The sequence below is a fragment of the Sphaerodactylus townsendi genome, linkage group LG15 (assembly GCF_021028975.2).
Source record: "Sphaerodactylus townsendi isolate TG3544 linkage group LG15, MPM_Stown_v2.3, whole genome shotgun sequence".
Lineage (NCBI taxonomy): Eukaryota > Metazoa > Chordata > Lepidosauria > Squamata > Sphaerodactylidae > Sphaerodactylus > Sphaerodactylus townsendi.
The window spans coordinates 5,359,061-5,383,177 of NC_059439.1; the positions used below are offsets into that span (position 1 = coordinate 5,359,061).

The 24,117-nt window shown below is 43.5% G+C and overlaps 1 protein-coding gene across 4 annotated transcripts in view; it reads right to left on the reverse strand.

The window, feature by feature from the left end:
- The window catches only part of KANSL1 (KAT8 regulatory NSL complex subunit 1), a 181,638-nt gene that overhangs the window by 17,388 nt on the left and 140,133 nt on the right, over positions 1–24,117 (reverse strand). For 3 of the 4 annotated variants that reach the window (XM_048516897.1, XM_048516896.1, XM_048516895.1), the window contains 6 exons: positions 20,333–20,448; positions 19,443–19,638; positions 17,048–17,213; positions 14,003–14,188; positions 11,105–11,266; positions 10,636–10,787 (listed from right to left, as the gene is read on the reverse strand). In XM_048516897.1, the coding sequence (XP_048372854.1) occupies positions 10,636–10,787; positions 11,105–11,266; positions 14,003–14,188; positions 17,048–17,213; positions 19,443–19,638; positions 20,333–20,448 (978 nt within the window). The remainder of the gene's footprint in view (positions 1–10,635; positions 10,788–11,104; positions 11,267–14,002; positions 14,189–17,047; positions 17,214–19,442; positions 19,639–20,332; positions 20,449–24,117) is intronic. The other variant, XM_048516899.1, reaches the window with a different exon arrangement.

The window sequence follows — 24,117 nt, forward strand, 5'->3', positions numbered from 1 at the left end:
TATTTTTCAAACTGGGTGTTTGCTAGACCCAGGCTCACTGTATCTTTAAATTCTGCAACATTCTTTCCCCAAACAGCCAGGCCCCTGAAATTTTCAAGCAAAAAAACACCACACCATTTCCTCTGCTCAGCCCATCCACCTAAATCTCAATATTTGTGATTGTTTCCCTACTCTGCCAAATAACCATAGCAACTAAGCATTCTTAAATATTCAGCACTTCATCTGACCTCACCAGCGCACACATTATCTGAGCAGAGTGAGCCCTGCACACCTAGAATAACACCTTCTCCTTAATCTGCCAATGCAATCTCCAAAAGATCCCAAGTGGCTACTTATACACATATCAAAAATGCATGCCATATTTTTTAAATGGCATCAATACAGGGAGATGGTTTCCTTAGTTGCAGCCTTCTCTGGCTGCAGCAGCTTAGCAAAGCACAACAACCCTTTTGTATTTGCACTGCAGTCTTGGTGGACTGAAGTGTACCCCTGTTATTTATTTCCCTACCTTCTCAAAGGACTTAGCAGGCCATCCTATACCTGGTTCTCATTTTGTTTGCAAATACTGTGGAAGGTAGGTTTAAGCAATATCTTGCACAATTACCATATATACTCGTTTATAAGCCGACCCGTGTATAAGCCGAGGCACCAAATTTTACCACCAAAACCTGGGAAAACTTATTGACTCGTGTATAAGCCGAGGGTGGGAAATGCAGCAGCTACTGGAAAATTTCAAAAATAAAAATAGATACCAACAAAATAAAATAGATACAGTGGAACCTTGGCTGGCGTTTGAGGAAGCCCAGCCAGCCTGGAGGCAGAGGGAGCTCCTTATTTGGGCAGTGACATCAGGGGGAGTCATTGCCCAAATAAGGGAGCTCCCTCTGCCTCCGGGCTGGGATTTGAGGAAGCCCAGCAACAAGCAGCTTGTGCAGCCGCACGGAGGTTGTCCCGGGCCACGCCCCCAGCCTTGGCAGAGGCCTGAAGAGCCCACTGGCTGCGGGGGTTTCCCCTTCGCCCTCCGGGGAGGGCAGCAACAAGTGGCTTGTGATTGCTGGTAAGTGGTGACTCGCATATAAGCCAAGGGGGCATTTTTCAGCCTTAAAACAGGACTGAAAAACTTGGCTTATACACGAGTATATACGGTATCTATTTTTTTAAACTATTTTTATGCTGCCTTTCCACCCAACCAGTGTCCATGAGGAAGCAAGCAAAACAGCATTAAAACTTTAAAACAATTAAAGTGCATTTAAAAATATAAAATTCAGTTAAAACACTTATAGAAGAGTGCTAGAAGGGAGCCAAAAGCCATTACTAGGATAAGCCAGATGAAGCAAAAAAGTATTTGCCTGCTGCCAAAATACACCAATAGAAGTAGACAGACACATCTCTCTGGAGACAGAGTTCCACATTTTGATGCCACAATGAAGAAGGTCCTTTCTCAGGTCGTTACCCTTTTATACTGAAGTGGCAGGAGCAAGGGCCTCTCAGGATAACTAGAGTGAATGGGTAGGTTCATATGGGAAGAAATGTTCCTTAAGGTATGCTGGTTCCAGGCTGTACACAGCTTTAAAGGTCAATAACAACACCTTGGATTGAACCCGGAAGGAAACTGGAAGCCGGTGTAGATGGAGCAATACTGGAGAGATATGGTCCCTAAGGTCCACTCCAGTCAATACTCTGCCTGCAGCATTCTGTACTAACTGTACCCTTTGAGCAGTCTTCAAGGGCAATCCCATGTAGAGTGCATTGCAGTTATCCAATCTAGAAGAAGAATTGGGATTTATTCCCTCCCTTTCTCTCCTGTAAGGAAACTCAGGGTGGCTTAAACACTCCTTTCCCTTTCTCTCCCCACTACACCTTGTGAGGTAGGTGGGGTTGAGAGAGTTCTGAAGAACTGTGAGTAGCCAAAGTCACTCAGCAGGAATGTGTAGGAGTGGAGAAACAAATCTGGTTCACCAGATAAAACTTTGAAGCTCATGTGGATGAGTGGGGAATCAGCCCCAGTTCTCCAAATTAGAGTCCATCTGTTCTTAACCACTACACCACCTGGCAATTCTAGATAACTAGAAGGGCCGCAGCTGGCTCACTAGCTAAAGCTGCTGGAAGTCATCCCAAATCCAGAAGCTCCCCAAGCTCTGAACCTACTCTTCTAATGGGAGTGCAAACCCATCCAGAGCCCTTCTCCAGCATCAGAACTTCCCCTCAGCAGCAGCAACTCCATTTTGTTGGAGCTTTCAGCTTTTTAGCTCTCATGTTTTCTACTTTCTCCAGACTCCTGTTTATAGTTTTCACAGCCTTCTTTGGATCTGCTGGCAGTGAAGCTTGACAGAGATGTTGAAAAGCATGGAGGCCAAGATAAAACTTAACGGAACCCCACAGTGACTTGGGAAAATTTAAACCACTGTCTTTTTAGGTCTTCAATTTTAACATTTTCCCTTTGATAGACCATGCTAGAAATGTAAAACAAGGTAACACAAAATCTTCAAGGAAGCTGCTCATGATTTACCATAGTCTTGGTGTCCTCCTTGCCCCCTCAGTTTGAATAAAGCAGAAAAAGGTGGGTAAAAGGTGACCATAGGCGTCAGTTGCTGTTAAAACCAATCTTTCATCACAAAATGACTGAGCCAAGAGACTTGACCAGGAGAGATGCTACGTAGGCAATGAGGGATTGAATGGGCCTCATTACAGTCCAGTAATGCAGGACAGCAGAATTGTTACACACACACAAGCCCTGCCACTGATTGGCTAAGCAGAAGTCATCTGACAAGCATCTGTGGCCCTCATTATTTAGGCATTTGATGAGGCATACACAACAAAACTCCACCACAGGAATTTCAAACATTTGCCAAGTGGAATAGGATGTTCAGCTGTTACCCATGACTACTTACAAACTGCCATTAATTTATTTGATGAGGCAGCCTATAAATCAAATAAATATACTTTTACAATTATTTTTTAGAATTAGGTATCAATGACAAATAGGACCTCTCTGTGGGTCACCTAACCTTAACACGGGAGGATAACCAACAAAGGAAACACTTCTTCCAAAAGAATTGCATTCATGAAGGAAGCTGGCTATCCTTCTTAGAACAGACTGCAGTCTTCAACTGGTAAGTCTGAGTGGTATTCTGTGCAGTTGCATTAATAGGCCTCAAGCTTTTACAGAGTATCAGCGGGAACCTTCCAGAGCTAAACGGGGGAAAGGTTTTCATGCTCCCCCACATACTTGGAGGGAAGGAAGTCCAATATGCATGGTCGTGTGGACAGATCAGTTCCTCTTGCTCAGACATGCCCTAAAAGATGCAGCAGGGAAAAGCTCTCCTGTTGTATGGAAGGGGCACGTCCCTGCATACAAAACCACTTGAAGAGCATCGGTTCCATGTACAAAAAATCATTCTTCTTTGTGATAGGTGTGTATCATTCATTTCTATGATAACGTTAGCTAACAGACCCATCTGAAGGTAGGAACCGTTGAAATCAGGTACAGAGGTAATTGAAACTGCTCTGCAAAAAGCTGAATGCTTCAAGAAGCCCTGTCAATTAAGAAAATGACCTACCCGTGTTTCCCCGAAAATAAGACAGTGTCTTATATTAATTTTTGCTCCCAAAGATGCGCTAGGTCTTATTTTCAGGGGATGTCTTATTTTTCTGTGTTCTGTTCGTTGGGCATGCTTCCAAACAAAACCTTTGCTACGTCTTACTTTTGGGGGATGCCTTATATTTCGCACTTCAGCAAAACCTCTGCTACGTCTTATTTTCAGGGGGTGTCTGAAAATTGGATGAGCACTTCATAAACGAAGAGAGAACCAACTACGGATTCCATAAAGAGATTGGTTGAGAAACTTCAGAGCAAATCTTGATTGTTCCCATTAAGAAGTATTTCATCAGGTAAGTGCCAAACTTAGGCAGTCGGATAAAACTAGCAGTCGCACTGGCCAAGTCTGGAGCCAGGGTGGACTTGAAGAGCATTTGCCAGCAGCATCTTGCACCAAAGTGAGGAATATTTATTTGAAAATAAATAAGTAAACACTTGTCTGCTTAGCTTTTTACAGTTTTAAGACAAATAAATTTTAAAATGTGTTGGGCAGGAAACTCGGTGAGGACCCTGAAACTTATTGGCTGTATGGCCAGAAAGAATGGAAAAGGCACGTCCTTGGTGCTGGGTAACATTCAGTGAACCCCAGATGCTGTAGGATTCCAGGAGGGTGGTGGGTTCATCACCTCTGGTCAAACTTTCATGCAGAAAATACATGTGATGACAATAAAGACTATGGGATAGAGAAAATAAATAAGATGAATAATTCTTTTTTTTAAAAAAACCTTTAAGAAAAAAGGGGGAGGGGACAAAGCTGCCTAAACCATAATTTGCTTATAATACGGTAAAAAACTGCGCAGTTCTCTGTGGCTGCAGACAAAATCCACCAGTCATTGGTGGGTTAAGTAATTTTCATGGAAGGGAGTCCTATTGATGTTTTAAGCCTTTCACAGGCTTCTTCTTTTATTTCATGCAATGTTGTTATGCTGGTCCATGACTGTTTTAAACTATATGAGTACAAACAAATGTATAAATTAAAGAGAGATCAATGTAAGCGGAATGCTCACTGACATGCTTATAAGCAAATTATATATAAACATGTCAGTGAGGATTTTGTTTACATCAGCCTCTTTCGTTTACATGTTTTTCAGTTACAAAAAAGGTGCTCTCAAGAAAATAATGACCATTCCAATACCAGAACTGATGAACAGAAATAGAAGCAAGATGTAGCTTTAAAGAGCAAACAGCTAATCCCCAAGAAAGAAAAATATAGCAGATGTTCCAAAGTAGGATAAAGAGCATAGTGTTGAAAATGCTCCTGTTTAGATGTATATGAATGTCTAGCTGACAGCCTTCTAGCCTTTAATAGAGCATTCTGAAGATGGGCCCAACAGTATTGGGTTGAATCCTCCTAGTGCAGAGATTCAATCTATTCCTGGGTGGAAAATCTTGCCCTGATTTCAAGATGGCAGGACCCTAGTTTGAGGAGATCAATAACTCACCCTCTGGCCAAGCATGGCAAATTCACAAGTGCCACAGCACTTAAGGTCAGAAAAGAAGTTAATACAATGTAGTATGCATTATTGCTGAATGTTGTGGAGTACTTGTGCCATCAAAAGCATTGGAGAGAACAGGTACATCAGGTGACCAAGTCCAACTGGCTATAGCTGCAATGGTCTTGGTAGAGTTTGGGGCCAGATAGGAAATTGGCAACATGGTAAAAGGAACAGTGGTAGTGATAAATGTAAGCCGTGATGGAGTGAGTTGATCTAATGACAACCCATTAATATGCTCTCAATTTGGATCTCTGTAACAAACTCAAAGAGAAGTATGCCAAGATTACTCATAGGACTGAGGTCACTGAAATCCCATCATGAGTTCTAGAGGGAGAAGATCCTAATGGTCAATCCTGAGATCTAAGGCACCAATGCGTGTGATTTCCTGTGCCACACTGCTCAGTTAGCTGTCAATTATGGAGCTATTTATGCTCACCTGTGGAGACTTATGAATCCACCTGGTTCCCAGAATGCTCTGCAGGATAACTACTGTTTAGATGGCTGATAGATAACTGGCACAGCCATCTTTCTGATGCCATTGAAGAGATCACTCCCCAATGTCCTTTTTGCCCCTACACCAAATGAGCCCCATTATATACGACAGAGCTATAGATGAGAAAACAGGAGCTTAGCTAGACCAAGTTTGGCAGCACGCTTGTGACGAAGCTGAAGAGAATCTTACAGTGGTGGCGAACCTATGGCACTCCAAATGTTCATGGACTATAATTCTCATCAGCCCCTGCCAGCATGGCCAATTGGCAGGGGCTGATGGGAATTGTAGTCCATGAACATCTGGAGTGCCATAGGTTCGCCACCACGGTTAGAGCATTTATGAGATTCGATGAGGTGATAGTGGAGAATGCCAAAGAAGAAGGTATATGTGGCCTCTATTGCATCTACTAGCTCATGCCCATCTAAATTAATTAGGGTAATTTAGTCCCTTATTTCCGTCTCAGAGGGATCCCAACATGCTAGTGATTCGGCATTGACGTGATCGACTATAACTTCATCCATTGTCTCATGGATTTGGGTGTACTGGGAACAAATCTGCAGTGGATGGTCTCCTTCCTCCAGGATGAGGGACAGGGAGTAGCACAAGGGGAGAGGATTTCTCCATGATGCTCTTTGGTATGTGGAGTTTCTTGGAAGGGAGGGTGCTCTCCCCAATGTTATTTAACACCAATATGCAGCCCCTTGCCCAGCTAGTTCAGACTTTCCAGCTGAGTTTGTCATCAATTTCCAGATGACACCCAGTTGTATTTTGGTTTTTTAAAAAATAATTTGTATTAATTTTCATGGTATATTTGACAGATATAGAAAAAGAGCCTTCAGAAAAGATAGGAGCAGAACAGAAAAGACATCTACTCAAGACTATAATGGATCCCATTACATTACATAATGGATTACAATGTGACATTCTAATATTATCAAAGAAACCATAATGAAATCTTTAAATCACTGTCTTCTATCCAGCAACCCTGGAACATCTTTACTAAAGGCTAGTTTCTTACATCTTAATCATTATCAAATTATTAATCCTCAAGTTGTTTTTATTTTTACATGATCGATACAGCTTCATATAAAAAGTAGAGTTCCCATCTCTCATCAAATTCACGGTTTGATTGTCTGTTTACATAATTTGTTAGTTTGGCCATAATAGCAAATTCCCTAAATTTCTCTTCTCCAAATTCTGTTGTAAGCTTTTTATCAGATTTCCAGCAGGATGCGATCGTTACTCTTGCTGCGGTTAACAAGTGCCAGCATAGTTTGTTCAGCTTCTTCGAAAGGTTTTCTGGTAATAACATCGTTTTTGCAAGAAGAGGAAATTTAAATTTAATTATCTTTTGCATTTTCTTGTGTACTTTTATCCAATGCTTCTTAATTTTTTACGAGTTCACCACGGAGGGAAGAAGGGCCTGAGGCCGTCATTTTGTTTAGTCCTCTACTTCATTACTTCAGCAGTCATATACCATCCGAAAACCATTTTATACCAATTCTCTTTTTAACATTTGGCTTGCAGTAAGTTTGACATTTCCCATTGTTGGAAAGTTATCTTTTCTTTGAAGTTCTGCATCCATTTTACTATGCATATCTTTACTTTGTTCCATTTCTGTTCCAATTTTCAGCAGAATCTTATATATTCTTCCCATCAATTTTTTTCCTGTGTTGTAATCCCTTTTTCAAAATCAGGTAATTCCCATACTGTTCCTCCTTGTGGTATTAGTTCTCTTCTGAGTCTGGATGTTATCTGATAATATGTCAGCCATTGCATTTTTTTTAAATTTTCTCCTTTATTGCTTGCCATGATTTAATTTTCCCTTGCTTATCATCATTTCCTTATAAAGTATATTATCATTATTCTTCAAAAATTCTGTATCATAATAAGCTTCTATAGCAGATTTTTTTTTAGGTGAAGTGGGGGCAGAGTGGTAAATATGTTTTTTCCCAGATTTCAAATAATCCTGTTCTTATTATATGAGGATTTTTTTAAATTGTCTCTTTCTTTTGGTTGGCTTTTTCCTGCCATGTATGCCTGATGTTAAGCCTGCCATTTTTAATTTTAAAAAGTCTGTGAAATGGGTTTAATATCCAGTCAGAAATCCATGTAAACCCCACTGCTTAGTAATATAATTTGATGTTTGGTATCACCGGGCCTCCTTTTTCTCATCTTGTAAAACTTTAAATCTTACTGTTGGTCTTTTGTCGCTCCAGTAAATTTGTTAATGTGCACTTGCCACATGTTTAAGATCTTTTCATTGATGTGTATAGGCAGCATTTGAAATAGGAAGTTCAACTTAGGCAAAACATTCATTTTAATACTTGCAATGCTTCCTAGTCAGGATAGTTTAAGTTTGGAAGTTTGATGGGTGGACAGCCACATACCATCCCAGATACACTGGCCAGGTGTCTGGCGGCTGTGGTGAAATGATTGAAACAGGGTTCTCTGAAACTGAATCCATCTAAGACAGAGGTCCGATGGCTGGGCCAGGGAGTTCCAGTATTGGGTCACCAGTTTCTGGCTGTGGATCAGGTGAAATTAACGTCATGTACAACCGGTGCTGTGACATCTGTGCCAGCTCTAAGCGGAGTATCAAATTCAAGGTCTTGGTATTAACTGATAAACTTCTAACTGTCTGGGACTACCTTACCTGCAAGACCCCCTCTCCTGATACACTGCCAAAGAGCATTATGCACAGCTGGTAATAACCTACTGGTGATTCCTGGCCCAAGAAGCATCCAGCTGTCCTCAACTACTCCAGAGCTTTCTCAGCTCTGGCGCCAGACTGTTGAAACTCTCCACTGAGTGAGACCCAGCCCCTGTGAATGTTCTGCCAGGCCTAGGGTTGAAGAGGGGATGGTTACTTCTTAGCTGGCCTAGCTCTACCTCTGTTTACATTTCTCAGTTGCCTTCCGATTTTTTTTGTTTGCCTTTCCTCTTCCTTTTTCTCCCTCCTCTCCCTTACTGGTCACTATAATTTAATTTATATAATTTAATTTATTAATGGTGCTGATTGGCATTTTAAAACTAAGAGTTTTAATCACATTTTAAATTATTGTGTGGAACTTTAAACTGAGTGTACATTACATTAATTTTTTTATTATGATCCAAGATCAACAAAAAAACATATTGATGATGCAACTGATTGTAGAAACTTTGATGAAGCCTCCCTGAGTCTAACTATAATCAGGAAAGGGCGGGATGTAAATCTAATTGTAAAAAACCTCATGCACATTTACAAATGTAAGAAACTCTCTTGGGAGCAAGCTTGGAATTTCAAGTCTGCCTAGAAACTTGCCAGAAATCAGCCTCTATTACCATATGACCTAGGGAAGTTGTGGTAGTAGTCGGCAGGAAGAAGATGATCTACTGGCTGTATCAAAATTATCTGTGGCAGTTCCTGACTTTCTCTTTTTCCTCCTCTTCTTCTTTGGTTCTGAAGATGTAGTCCAGGTTTGCCTGGACTTCCCTGGTCTGAATTCACCCTAATCAAAAGCATACTGTGTGCTCATTGATTTCAGCTGGTTCAAACCATGGGGCCAGGTTAATGGTTTTGAAGATCAAGAAATAGCTGAAGGCAGATAATGACACAGTCAGTTCACAGGACCACCAAGAGAGGTTGAGGAAGGTCCACAGTCTCCAAGAATATCACACACTCCCAAAAGAGCTGCTTTGAAACAAGGGAAGTAATTCTGAAGGCTTGCTTTGTAAATCTGAAAAGATTTGTACAAGACTCCACCTTACGCTCCTCACTCAGGCAGCCACAGAGAGTAATCCTGCCTGCCAGTGCTCAACAGCTTTCTATAGGAACTTTGAAACCCACAGTCTGCAGCACCATAGATGTGTGAGAGACAGAAAGAGACGGAATAGTCACTGAAGAAAAAGAGATAAGATGACCTAGGAAAAAAGGCCTGGATCACAGAAAGGACTTCATCGGAGAAAATTCTTCACAATGATTCTGCTACAGTGACTGAAGAAGTGCTGAGCAAAAAGGCACACCTCCACCCACTCAGGTATGCGTAAGGGAGCTCCACCCCTCAGGGGTAGGCAAAATCAGTGCCAAATCTTTTTCCCCAGCTCAACTCTGGAAGATTCTCAATACTCTACTCAGGTTTGAGTTCCAAAGCACGATGCACAGAAACCATGAAGAAGAAGTTCAAAAAAAATTTCACTCTGGAAACAAGCATTTAAATAAAACAGAAAGCAAAATACAGCTTCGTGAAATACTCAATTTTACTACTAGCTTACCCAAAAGATCTTTCCAGATCTTCTGAAAATTCAACCTCTAACAATGGGAGCCTCCAAAGAAAGTTCTACCTTCATGAGCGGTCAAGGCCTCTCCTCATACTTTTTTTGCTACCTTAAAGGAGGGCTTGTAGGTAAGGCAAAGAGCAGCGGGGAATCTTGAAATAATGCAGGGCACCCTGAATAATTCCGGAAAACCAACAGCCACCCGAGCCCTTGAGTGTTCTAGAGTCAAAAGGCCGTCACTATAACACAACTTACTATAATCATGAACCTGGGGTGTGGCATCATCAGTGCACGCTGCAACATGACAAGCTAAGAGAGAACCTGGGTGGAGGGCGGGCCTTTCCACAAATCCTTGCTGGAGGGCTCACAAATACAGAACAGATTCAAAACCCCTTCACCAGATACACCAGCAATCTTAGTTCTCAACTAGCTCCCAACCTCAGCTTTTCTATGGGCTGAAATTTCTCCCTAAGACATGGATCAGCTCCAATTGAAAGACTGTTTGTTGCACACAAGTGAGCCCCTTCAGCCTAGGTCTGGAGCCCCACCTCCCAGGCTTCTTGTCACACTCTCTTAGAGACTGCTCAGTCACACAACTGCCCCCCCTCAGAAACATACAGCAACGAATCTGGTCCAGCTGCTGGCCTCAGACTCACAACTCAGATGAGAGAGTGACTCCCAGCCATTCTGTTGACAAGAGCTGATTTAAACTGCAGAGAAAACAAAGGTTGCTTTGCACCCCACGTTGGGCAACCCTTCTTGGCACAAGTGGTCCCTCATCAAGTACTTACAGATGAACATGAGGCACCCAGGGTGCTTGTGCTGGCAGGCAGGGAGTTCTCTGAGGAGGTGGACAGCTGCCGCACGATGGGACTCTGAGCTGATGAGGCCAAAGTGCCTGACAGGTAGCTTGGGCCTCCAATATCCACGTGGTGCTTCAACACTGCATGAGAAGAGGATAAAAGAGGAGGTGAACTGAAGGGCATTTTATTACCACCACAAGGGACTGAACCAACCTGCAATCAAGTGACCTAAGCAAAAAGAACCATACAGAGCACAAGAGAGAGGAATCTCCTTGGCAGGATCTCCTTCCCTGAAGGAAGAAGCAGTTAAAGCACATAGGAGGAGAGAATGCAGCACCTGACACCATGCCCCTCGAGACTCCCCAGAAGCAGCAAGCACCCTTCACCAAAAGCCAAGGGGGACGGTGGTGCGAAACCCAAACTCTCCCCAAACAGACCGGGCTGTGGGCCAGCCTACCTTCGCTTCTCTCGGAGGAGCTGTCCCGTAATCGCTTTCGCTCATGAACTGGAGTCAGGATAAGTGAGCGCTCTGGCGCTCTCTCGGCCTTGGGAGCGGCCCTTAGATCGTCTAAGGACTGCCTGTGTGGCTTGTCTGGCTCGGTTTTGTGATGTGAGCAAGCTGAGGAGTGGAACAGAAAGAGAGCCATGAAAACACCCTGCTTTCACCTCTCTTTCCTGACCTGTGGAGGGCACATGGGTGTGTGTGTGTGTGTACATGTGTGCGTGCTGAAAACATTAAGACGAATCCCCCTCAATACTCGTCTGAGCCCTGTTTCGTTACTTCCACAACAAAGCTGAGATGTCATTAACAGTAACTGCCCCTGAGTGACAACCTGCACGGGCTTATTCTTTCCGCTGCTGCCGCCTACCTGCTGTTACTCCACGAAGCAGCTACGCTATTCAAAATGGCCAGTTTCACCTCTTTAAAGCTGCGGCAATGATGGAATGATGGAATGGGGGAAAGGAAATGAGGCACGACCATCTCAGCTATTGTCGAAAAGGTTATTATAGAACAGAAGAAGCAGGAGGCTAGGGGAGACTGTGAGTAGGTGCAAAGTGAGCAGCTGTTGACCCCCCCCCCCCCCCGGTTGACAAACAAAACCAAATGGATTTGTATGCTACCAAGAGTGCAGAACTTCACCACACCTGACAGTGTAGCTTAGAGGACCTACTTTCCATTCTCCACAGCTCACTTTTATATAACATAATGTTGTGGCAAAGTCTATTTTCACTGCCAGCGCCCTGGAGCATGTGAAAGACTCAGTGCCTCTAACCTTGTGCTGAGTGACTTTTTCACACCAACCAGCTATAACCAACTGATAGACACCTGGCTTGGGCAAGAGATAATACAGGTTGGACAACCAAGCCCCATTATCTCTCCAAGCACCTGATTTGCCCTAATCGTCAGAGGACAAGAAACAGGAGGGACTATAACTTCATGGCAAGGCAGATGAACTGAAGTTACAGGTTCAAATATGGTGGTGAGGAATGTGTTGAGCAATCTCTGCGATGTAACACATTCTTTCCCCTTTCCTTCACTTTCACCATGCAGGTTCTTCAAATATGGTTGGATGCTGTAATCTTTATCATGCTTTTCCAGCACAAGACAGGGCTCAACAAATCCAGGGCTCAACCAGGTGACCTAGAAATTTCATGGTGGCACCAAGTGTTTGCAGTGAAGTCTTTTTTTGTGTGACGTCTCCTGATGATGTTTGGAAGAAATACATTTTATCATTTCTTATCAAAATATATTTTGTTGAGCCACAAAACAGCTTTTTCAGGAGGTTCTTGTCATTGCTTATTTATATGTTTACACTATTCAATGCTGGCAGATAAATTCATTTCTTAACCAGCTGACTATAATGGGTCCATTAGTCAATTAAATGGAGCTCTTTAAAGCAATAAGGAAATTATAAGAAACAGGGTTAGGGGGAGAAGGATAGGGTGAGAAGCACACTTTTGGTTGTGTAAATGACAATCAGGGTTACCCCATCTTTCTATTTTTATATACACACAAACACTTCTAAGTTTTATCATAGTTTTAACAAAGTTACAAAAATAATAAAGAACTTAGGCTTGATTAGGTGTGGGGTAGCAATTACTAGAAAACACTGCCATTCAGTTGCAAAACCCGAAGACCAGAAAATGAGCCTGGCTTCTACATTTTTGGACTGGTTCTCAGAGCAAAAGAAAATTTGTCAAGGCCTTGGTTGAACTGTATTACTTGAAGGCGTTTCCAAAAAGGGTAAAATCATTTGGGCTTGCTTCCTGGTAGGTACTAGGTTGCATGCACAAAGTGAATAATACCAGCTACTACGAGAAATAGTAGAGAAATAGAGAGGAATAATACTGTAATAAAAAAGCTGCACAACCTGGTACCCAGAGATTTGAAGAACCATCTCCCCTGGTATGATTCAAAGCGAGACCTGAGATTATGCCCTTTTTACTGCCTGGGACCCTACACCTATCCAACTCACTCAGCATCTTTGAGAAATACAGCTTTTCTACGGCCACTCTGCCTACCAAAATTTACAAAGCCCTGGGGTTACTGGTATTCAGAAATACCTGTGGATTATTTTAAAAGTTTTTTTTTCCTAACTGTATTATCTGGATTTATCTAGATGTTCTCTATATTAGGAGGGGTTGTTATGACACTTTCTGTGTAATTTATGTAATATTTATAATGATATTTTAAACTGCACTTGAGCAGATGTTGCAAATGTAGGATATAAAATTTAAATAAAGAACAGAACTAGAACTAAGAACTGAACCTTGATTACCCCTGATGGACCACATTCTCAACAACTACTTTAATCATTTGGGTGCTCTGCTATCTCACTATTATTCGCATATCCAAGAGTTAAGTCTTTTAACATTTGTATTTCTGCACAATGTTTTCCTCTTTTCACGATATTCTCTTGAGTATCAGAAATTATACTGAAGTTCTCTGAAAAATATTTGTTTCACACATCCATGCTTAACATTGCTCAAGAAACGTAAAAAAAATCAGTTTAACGGTGCTCCTTTTCTTTAAAACATCTGACCATTAATATTCAAGATCTGACCGCTCTGAGGTAAAGCTACACAACTGCTCTCCAGCAGCTTATATGGGATAGGTGACCTTACCAGCGTTTCATTTCCAAAAAGAATTGATGAGGCCCGACTCCATTATTGAAAATCTAGAATTACTAATGCAAAGGGAAGAACAGAGGCACTAATACAAGAGCAAGCAGGGCTCTGCTCATATTAAGCAACGCATAAAGCCTAGTCTGTTAACAAATACCTCCAGAAATGGTTGAATAGTTCCTGCCAAAGCAAGGCAAAAATTTGAAAAATACGTAAGACGGACACTTACTGGCTGCAGCTAAGAAAGTATTAACTAGCTTGTGGCGGTCCTTGCGCACCGGGTCAGACAGGCTGCTAGAAGGCATGGTGGGCCGATGCTTCAGGGTGAGCTTTTTGGGAGGTTTGATTTTCTCGCAGGGCTTGTTCTGCTGTTGGGATTTCAGCATGCTCTGGAAATGCAAGCTCATTGGTACATCTGCAGGAGAATATGGACACAAAAGGCTGGAATCATGACATGCTCACTTGCATTAATTTTAAAGAAGAAACAGGGGGGAAATCCTCCCTGAAGGCAGCCACCATGTGGGTTTGGCCTGTAGATCTCATAGATGACCATCAAGGTGACTAGCACAGCATAGCTTCCAACACCTGAAGAATGATCCAGCAACTCTGTACCACTTTAAACTCCAGTTCAAACCCACCCTGCTGCTAGATATATCTGAATCATTCCCACAATACAACACAGACGGTTTGAAACGCTTAACAAGCAGAGAGTGCCACATGACTCAGACGAGTCAAACAGCCAAAGTCACAGAAGTGTAAAACTGTAAATGACTCATTAGCTATGACAGTAAAAGTACTGAAAACTGTGCACTTGATGCCTAACAAACAGGACCACACCTAAGTTCTCCCCTAACTGAGCATATGTAGCAACCAGACCTATGCAAATGAAATATACTTGTGCATACAGACTCTACAGTGCTTATTATGCTTCCAGCATGCAGAGTTTGGAGTGTGAGAAATTGCACTGAAGGAGTGCTCTGTCTCCACAAAAGCCAAACCCATGTGTGTGTGTGGGGGGGGGGGGGGGGGTCACTGTGGGCCCAACAGCCAGCTCCCTTTATAGCCTCTCTAGCCAAAAGCAAACACAACTGCTGACAGGTGGCTCTGGTGCAATTATTGATTCAGCACTTTAAACCACAGGTATGGCCGTTTCACGTTTCAAGCAATACAACAAAGGTGACTAAGACAGTGGTGGCAAACCTATGGTACGGGTGCCAGAGGTGGCACTCAGAGCCCTCTCTGTGGGCACACGCAAACAGAGTGCCCCCCCCCCCCGGCACATCTAGGCTGGCCTGGGCCGCTGGGCTCGATTATTAGCATTAAACCTAAGACCAAGTTTTGGGGAAGCAGTGTAGGTAACCCTGTTAAGCGCTGTTAAACCCCACTGATTTTCATGCAAAGAACAAAAGCACAATCCTTTACCTGGGAGTAAGCTCGGTTGCTGACAATGAGGCTTGCTTCTGAGTAAACCCTCCTAGGATCGTGAGTCACCCGTTGGAAGAGATGCACGGTTACTTCAAAGCAAAGCCACCGACTACCACCAAGCTTACTCCTGAGTAATGCACACCTCGGAGCCAACCGTTTTTCCTAAACTAAAACCTCAGTATTCAGGTTAAATTGCCGTGTTGGCACTTTGCGATAAAGAAGTGTGTTTTGGGTTACAAATTGGGCACTCGGTCTCAAAAAGGTTCGCCATCACTGCTCCAAGAGAAACAAGGTGAGCGGGAAGACTTGGCCTGATTTTCACTGAGCCGGTCCTCTTAAGAACATAAGAAGGAGCCTGCTGGATTAGACCAGAGTCCATCCAGTCCAGCACTCTGCTACTCGCAGTGGCCCACCAGGTGCCTTTGTGAGCTCACATGCAGGATGTGAAAGCAATGGCCTTCTGCTGCTGCTGCTCCTGAGCACCTGGTCTGCTAAGGCATTTGCAATCTCAGATCAAGGAGGATCAAGATTGGTAGCCATGAAGGCTCTTCTCATCTTAGAGGTTCTCGACAAGGGCAGGTCCATATCTGACAAAGCAGTGATCTTTTCCTCCTCTCAGTCTTTCTTCAGAAGCTGCCTAATTGCCATAGGGTGGATCCAGCCAGCATTTTCACTCCTCCTTGCCCAACACCCCTCCTTATTACTGCTCCATTCAGGCCCTTTAGTCATCAACTTAGTCTTTCTGGGTGTTCAAAGGGGACTCCCACATCCCTTTTTCACTTGTGGAAAGCTGAGTGGAGTGGAGTGAAAAAGAATGAAGTAGGCCAGTCTTAGCAGAGACTTATGGTAGAAACTGAGGTCATATGAACAGCAGGAGAGAAGCTAATATAAGGGTGTGTGCTGCAGATATTAATAGAGAAAAACTTGGGTATCTGACTGTGGGGGCAATAAAAGCAGGACAGAGATAGACACAGAAAGAAGAAACCCTGTGAGGGTATTCAAAGCAGTCTAAATGTATTCAAAACCTATGCAATGAACAGGTGAAGTCAAAGGTGAAAAGTTGGATCTACATGCACCATAGAAAGCTGATCTGTAGGTGTGCAAGACTGAGAATCCACTGCTGATTAAGACAAGCAATTCTCCCTGACCAGCCAGGCCAGCTGAAGAGACATCCATCCAATTCTCAGCCTTCCTGCTGCACTGTTAGTCAATGTCTGATTGAACCAAAAAGACATCATGACCTGTGGGACTGAAAGCAGGTCTCTGCAGGACCCCCAGAGGGCGCTCTCACAGCATTTTTCAAAGCCCCAGTTCACATCTTTTTCACCAAGGTTGTTATGATGTTATTACGTCACCTGGAAATTTCCAGTCAGAAACCAATTTGTCCAGAGGAGGGCAGAACACATTATGAAGCAACTCTTGTAGTAGAGAACCCAGCAGAGATACACACAGATGCTTGCCTGCTTAACTGTTTAAACGATACCTAGTTTCCAGCAGTGCACGTTGTGCAGCACAGCCACTGGGAAACTAGGTCAGGAATGCCAAATGAGTGGTGCCAAGGTGTTTCAGAGTCCCAAGAGAGAACAGAAACAAATTCTTTCTCAGGCTTCCTCGGCACAGACGTGGCCAAGTCAGAGGCCCAGGTGGCCTTCTGACCACCTCTGTGACTGGAGGATCAGACAAATGAACCCCAGTCAGCACAGTATCCACTCTGAAGGGATCAGGCAGCGTGCCTGGATGGCCGGACAGCTGCTCTGCCCCGGACTCTTCTCCCCACCCAAACTGGACTCTCTGCATTCAGCCCTCCCCACATTTAACACAAGGCCATTAGCTCAAGCACTTGTCTTACCATCTGAGAAGGACAGAACCGGGTGGATGCAGGAGTCCAACTGTGACAGACGTTCCATCAAAGGGGCTTCATACTGGATTTCTGGAGGCGCTGAGCTCCGGGTGCCACACAGAGCACATAAGGGGTTCACATCACAATTGCACCGCCCCATGCTATTGCGATGAACCTGAACTCAAAAAGGGGTGAGGAAATGGTTCAGATGACATCAGGACAAAAGGATTTGCCAGTCTCCCTCCACTTCTTTCATTCTGAACGCAGCCACTGAAAGTGCACTGGCTGGGGTCCTCAGGAGAAAGCACAACTTAGCCCAGAAGGCAGGAAACCCTGACACAATGCAAACAGCAACACTCCAAACCATTTTCTTGGCACACACAGCTGGATCTCCACCCAAGGGACTGAGGCAAAGCTTGGAAGTGCTGGGAGAACAAATAGGATCAGCTTGCTCTCACTGTTTTGCCATGGGCAACCCCCCCCCCCCTTTTCTGTGCTGGCATACCAGCATATACCCTATGGGGGGAGGTCTTGGCACTCAGGTCAAAGAACTTGCCTACCTCTGACATAACTCAACTCTTGCTACTGTGGGTGAACTGAGAAGGCTGGAAGGACACTATTTGCACTTGGCATCTTAAGGTGTGTCCTGGATTACCACTATTGAGAGTCAGCATGGTGTAGTGGTTAAGAGCAGGTGCACTCTAATCTGGGGAACTGGGTTTGATTCCCCACTCTTGAGCTGTGGAGACTTATCTGGTGAACTAGATTAGCTTGTGCATTCCAACACAGCTGGGTGACCTTGGGCAAGTCACAGTTCTTCGGAGCTCTCTCAGCCCCGCCTACCTCACTGGGTGTTTGTTGTGGGGGGGGGGGGAAGGGAAAGGAGATTGCAAGCCCCTTTGAGTCTCCTTACAGGAGAGAAAGGAAGGGGGGCAGGATATAAATCCAAACTCTTTACTTCTCCTGTTAAGGCCCACAATGCTGGTTTGCCCTGTTTGATTGTGAGAGTCAAGTGCTGTCAAGTCACAGTTATTTTATGGCAGCTCAGAGGGGTTTTCAAGGCAAGGGACTAGCAGGTGGCTTTTCATTGCCTTCCTCTGCATGACGACCCTGGTATTCCCTGGTGGTCTCCCATCCAAGTACTAACCAGGGCTGACCTTGCTTAACTTCTGATCAGATCAGACTAGCCTGGGCCATGCAGGTCACGGCCCTGGTTAGTTACCAGCCTCTTAATTATAGATCTGTTGTCCCCCCCCAGGAGCTCTGGGAGAAGCAAGCCAGCACTCAGCTTATTTGGGGGTTGCTTTTTGGGGGGTGGGGTAATTCGTAAGCATGCATGGGGATATTCTTGTTCCACATCATACATTTCTAATATGTGGAAGTGCTAATTTCACTCCTCTCTAATATCAGAAAATGACCATGATTCTGTCCCAAAGGGGGGTGGGGGGATCATATTTTGTTACTCTACAGGGCTAAACTGTTATATAAGCAACCAGGAATTGCTTTTAAATATGTGCCTGAGTACAAAAATAGAACAAGCTGTCAGATAGAGTTTATCCTTCTAATTGAAAATACCTGTATCCTGTTGACACACTACTAAACATAACTAAGTTACACATGCATAACTAAAACACAAACCATCAGTACAAATGCAAAAGAGCCAATCTGAATTCATTGTGAAAAACTATCTAAGAGCAAAAAGTGTGTATTTCACAATTCAGTGCCTGCATAGAGAAAGCAGATTTAGTGATCAGGCACAAGTTCAGTGTCTTGGGAATCTGAGTCGTTTTGTTTAAAGAAGCAAGTTTCCAGCCCTCACTGATTGCAAGGGAGGAAAAGCACCCCATGAATTACCTTGATGCAGAACTTTTATTTTTAGCGCTAACTGCATGCAGCTTTGCCTAAGTAGGTCCCATTAATTCTACATGAACAAAAACACTTCTGAGGCCTGTTTCACCTGTCCTAACATATTGTTCCCTTTCCCCATTCTCCAGTGACTAGGACAAGATTCTCTTCTTCAGCCCCAGATGATGGCATTACTGCTTGGGAGATCAGGAGGCCTAGTATCTCAAATTCTGTCAAATTTTTGTACATGCATAAAAGGGAAAACAAAAATGCAAAAGGGAGAAAAACTCTGTTCTTTTGAGTTAATAGTTTTGCTTCTGTTGAAGGCATTCATGGCTGGATTCAACTGGTGGTGGTTGTACAGTAACAGACTTCCCTCTGTGATACACCTCTGAAGATGCCAGCCACAGATGAAGGTGAAACGTTAGGAACAAGATCTACCAGACCACGGCCACACAGCCCGGAAAGCCCACAACAACCATTTTTCATCTCTGCTCCATTCTGGTCATTATTACCAGTAATGCTCACAGTCTAAAAAATACACAAGCGACAAACTGACCTTTTTGGAGAGTGGTACCAGGGTGCTGGGTCGAACGAGTCGCCGCTTCTTGCAGCTGAGGACAGGGCGGGTGCGGGCAGCTACACAGGTTCCATCAGGAGGCAAAGAGCCCAGGTTGAGCCTCTGTTTTTTCCGCAGCAGCTCCTCAGCATCTGAGCCGTCTCCCTGAGCGTGCTCCGTCAAGCCAGGCTGTAGACTGCCCAAGAATGGAAATGTTATGAGCCATTTTTGCCTTGCTCTCCATCACAACCACCCTGGGAACAAAACTTACCCAAGCTCCATTTTGCTCAAGACAACACAACCGTTTCATGCACGCAATATCAATCACACATGCCAGATGAGTTTTCTGCTCATAGCAAGTTACAGCTCTTCAGTTCTTTTCACCCTTATTCGCTAGCCTACCCTTCCTGCCTTTCGTGTCTTCCCAGAAAAGTTCACTGTCTCACATTTTTTTACCCATTTGTTCTCTTTCCTTGCTTTTGTTTCACACCTTCTGCCATGTTCTGCCTGAAACTCTCTCTCATGAAGCCAGTTCCCCCAGTGTCTTCCAAATCACTGACACAAAAATAAATTCCTTTTTTCGATTATCACCACTTCATATTTTCCTGCCAACCCCACTTCTACCTGATTTTTTCCCTCACTAATCCATGTCTACCTCATCCTGCCTTCCTGCATCCCCAAGTCCCATACCTCTCTCCCTTTCTCTAGACCAGAGACTTCTTGTAAACTGAGATGCTTCTGCAGAAAAACCCTGCAAACAATGAAAACTGTGCAATTTCCACAGAACTGCAAGTCACTGTATATTAAGGAACTCACTGAAAGTATCCTTTCAGAGAAGCCAGTCCACAACATGTATTTTATCCCAAGGAGGGCATGCATAAGTTCCTTACGTGTTTATGACGCCATTGACTGGCCTCGGTACTCCACAGGTTTTGGCAGGTAGGGATTCTTGGGTATTGCCAACAGATGTACAAAAGTTCTCAGGTGGCTGAAAGACTGAAGTGCCCTGCAGTGATGGGGGAAAAGAATGTCAAGTGTAACAGTATTCCTAGATGACAAAAGCAACTCTGTTGTTCCTTGGTACAGCACAGCACTAGAGTTATCCGGAACCAGGAGATGGGGCATTGAAACTCGTGTGAGTTTTTGCTTCCAAGAAACAGGATGTTCACCAGGTTGAAACATGGTTTGGTGACTTCAAAGCCCCAACAGCAATTTCCCTGAGCCTTCAGAGAAGCATCACAAGAGCTCTTCCAGAGAACAGTGGCTTATGCAACCGAGCAGGTTTGTCCTTTTTAAATAATCAGTTCTTTATACCTCATAATCTATTGCTTGTAAGAGTGCACACAGCATTAATTTTTAAAGGTATTTCTGCTTGTGTAATGTAACAAGACTAACACACCTTGTCAGTTTCTGTACAAAAGATAGACCAGGAAACTACTCAAAAAAGTTATACATCTCTGCTTAAGGGGGGAAAAGCCCCTCATTACTCTTCCACGTAAGTGTTTTCTCATATCTTCAAACTCTACATATGCAAATTATTGACTTGTTTCCCAATTCTATTAAACATTTCAGTTCTACTAAAAAGACACTGGTTTAAAGTTCAATTTGGGATCTAGAAGAGCTAAATAAACTCTCCACCCTGCACCTAGCTCTCCTTTGTCTTTTCCTGCAGCCTCATTTTCTCAATCTGTCTGCAATGCCTCTGTTACACTTTTGCCTTCAAAAGTCCAATCCAAGACCCTCTATCAAAGACAATGAATTTTTCAATGTGAAAGGGGAAAAAAACTCAGGAGAATAAGTACTTTCAAGGCAAGCATTATAAATAGGATGTTTATCATTCGGGAGGATTATGACTATCTGTAATACTAAAAAATCAACTTTCCATCTAATGCAGAAACAGTAAGCCGTATTCTACCATCCACATACACAGGGAATGGATTTCTCTATATTGTTCCAGCTCCCTCCACCAAGAGGAACCACCGCGGGGATCACTGGGCTGGAGTGAAGAGGAACAAAGGAGTGAAACTGCTTCCCTCCAATCAGCACAACGCTGCACATGTGGAACAAAGAGGAGAAGCGGAACTCTTTGTCTGTTCCCCTGTTCAGCGCCTCAACCTGCTGGGCTTTTCCTCAGCATGGATCAATGGCCCTAGGAAGGATCTTTCCAGAGGTCAAAAACTACTGCAGCAACGGAGAGAACCTGGGAAAATTAAACCTTTGCCACACAGAGTGCTAAGATACTATCCAATAACAAGCACCTTCCTTGATTTTGTGCTGACCTGGGTGGACCGGGCTAGACCAATCTGATCAGATCTCAGACGCAAAGAAGGGTCGGCCCTCGTAAGTATTTGGATAGAAAACTGCCAAGGATTTCCAGGGTCGCTATGCAGAGGAAAGCAATGAAAACCCTACGAGGGTCGCCATATGTCAGCTGTGACTTGATGGCACTTTGTAGACACCCCCTTCCCCTGCTTTCCGAAATCTCTGGGCACCTGACTCCCGATCCAACACACCTTACTTTATGCTGGCTTTGACCATGCTTACTGTCCTTACAAGAGAATGCAGAGCCAAACATCGACTTTATTTCCAAGCAAATATTACAGTTTAGTGAAAATGGCTTATTAGCTGCAGAGCTAGAGGTTGTGGATTATGTTCCTGGGAAGGCAAGTACTTTATTACACACAAGCCAAAATGTTTTGATTGCTATTTCTACAAATTGACAGGCATTCTGATGCAAAAGGGGCATGAACTGCAAAACTGTGAGTTTTGTGCCCTTGTGCTAATGTTTACATTTTGAAGGAGCAGTTCTACCACTTTTGTTTTTCCATTATTGTACAACTATGACAGCTCAAGGATAGCACAAGCATCACATGTTCTGGCCTACAAAAGATATTTTATTTCATGTCTATTAAAGCTAACAGCGATGCCAAAATCTCTCCATCAGCAAAGAAAAAGTAGCAAAAATTTTAAAAGATGCAACTGCCGATGCTTCCTCCTCTTGAATCTTTTACCCAAAATTACTCTATGCAAATGATAATTTATTACTAGTTAGTCCCACCTTTCCTAATTCCTAATTGAGAAAAGACACTGGTGCGGAATGACACATTTACAATGGGAGAGGAGGCAAATGGGGGAGTTCAGGCAAGCAGAATAAGATATACATTTACCTTCGAAAAGGTCAGTCATCTTTATTTTGTGAATTGAGTGGCCAAAACAAGGAAAAGTGGAAGGAAAAGTAGAAACAAACCAGGAAGCGACTTTTGGACAGAGAGAGAAAGAAGACTATAAGAGAACATGGCAATTTTCAGTGAAGAGGAAGAGGTGCTCTGTAACTGTCACAGGAATTTTTCTTTCCAAGTTCCAGGACTTGGTCCTGGCACAGAGAACCTTCAGGGACTGAGAACCTGCTGGGACACTGGCACAGTGGTGGGTAGCAATTTTTAAAATAAGCTTGTCAAGAACAAGAAAGATGAGGGGAGAATTGACAAGTGTTTATAAAAGGCTGCTGGACAGAAAGTCAAGAGGGCAAATGAGGAAGCAATTCTTGTATGGAAAAGGACAATGAACATAACTTTCTGGCTGAAACTTGCTTGCAGACGAGGGGGGCCATCAGTGCTAAATTTCTAAAGAGGTGCTGGGTCTGCAGCAGGGTGGGAGAGATGGCCCCTCTAAGTCACTTCCTTTAATTCTCAGTTGAGAATAGCAGGAAGGCCACTCAGTCTCTGCAAGGGCTCGGTGGCACACTGTTTATCTAAGAATTATCTGACATGAACTGACTGACTGATCCTGAGCTAGTTACTTATTGCTGACCCTGAAGGTTTTTTCAGTTGTCAAGAGAGACCAGTTCCCTTTAAATTGTGTCACTACATAATGTTTGTATGTGTATTAAGTTTTTGACTGCCATGTAATGTGTGGCTTACAACACTGTTTTTGTCATAGGTTTTACTTCCTACTTTTAACATAGCTGAGTCTAGTTTATGTTCCTTTTACCTACCAAGCTGTGCCACCAGGCTGCCTGACTCTACCCCAGACTGCAGGCACATTTGGAATTCCAACATGGCACAGTGGGTGCAGCCACAAAATGGCAACTTCAGGATGTGGAGCCAGCCACAAAATGATTGTCCAGCAGAAACACCTGAAGTTTCAGAAAAGGATAAACTTTTTTGTTGACGTAGTACTCAAGTGTCCACCACTCCCATTCACTCAACGGTGGAAAGGGGAGAACGAAAACTATTTCATGGAACAGAAGGGTTGATCTGGACTGGACTGCAACTACCAGGACAAACCTACTTCATGGACTATTTCTGAGTCCAGGAAATAGAATCACCTTTCAGAATATTTTTGTTTATGCCTTCAACATTTCTAGAAAATTAACCTTTTTTCCCCACTGCCCAATTGCATACTGAAATGTTTTGCATACACACATCTGTGAGCAAGAAAAAAGTGCTGAACAAGGAACAGTAGTCTGCATCCATTGATTTGGTAACACGTCTCTTACTCCATTCATGCCTTCCAGTGAGAACCTGTATAATGGCTCAGGATGGGGACGGCAATTTGCACCCTTTATCATGAGTAAACCTGCAGTTCCTTAGATCAAGAATCAAGGTAACATGATCTCAGGACTTTTCTGAATACTGCAACAAATAAGGAAACACAGCAACAGCAACACTTAAGG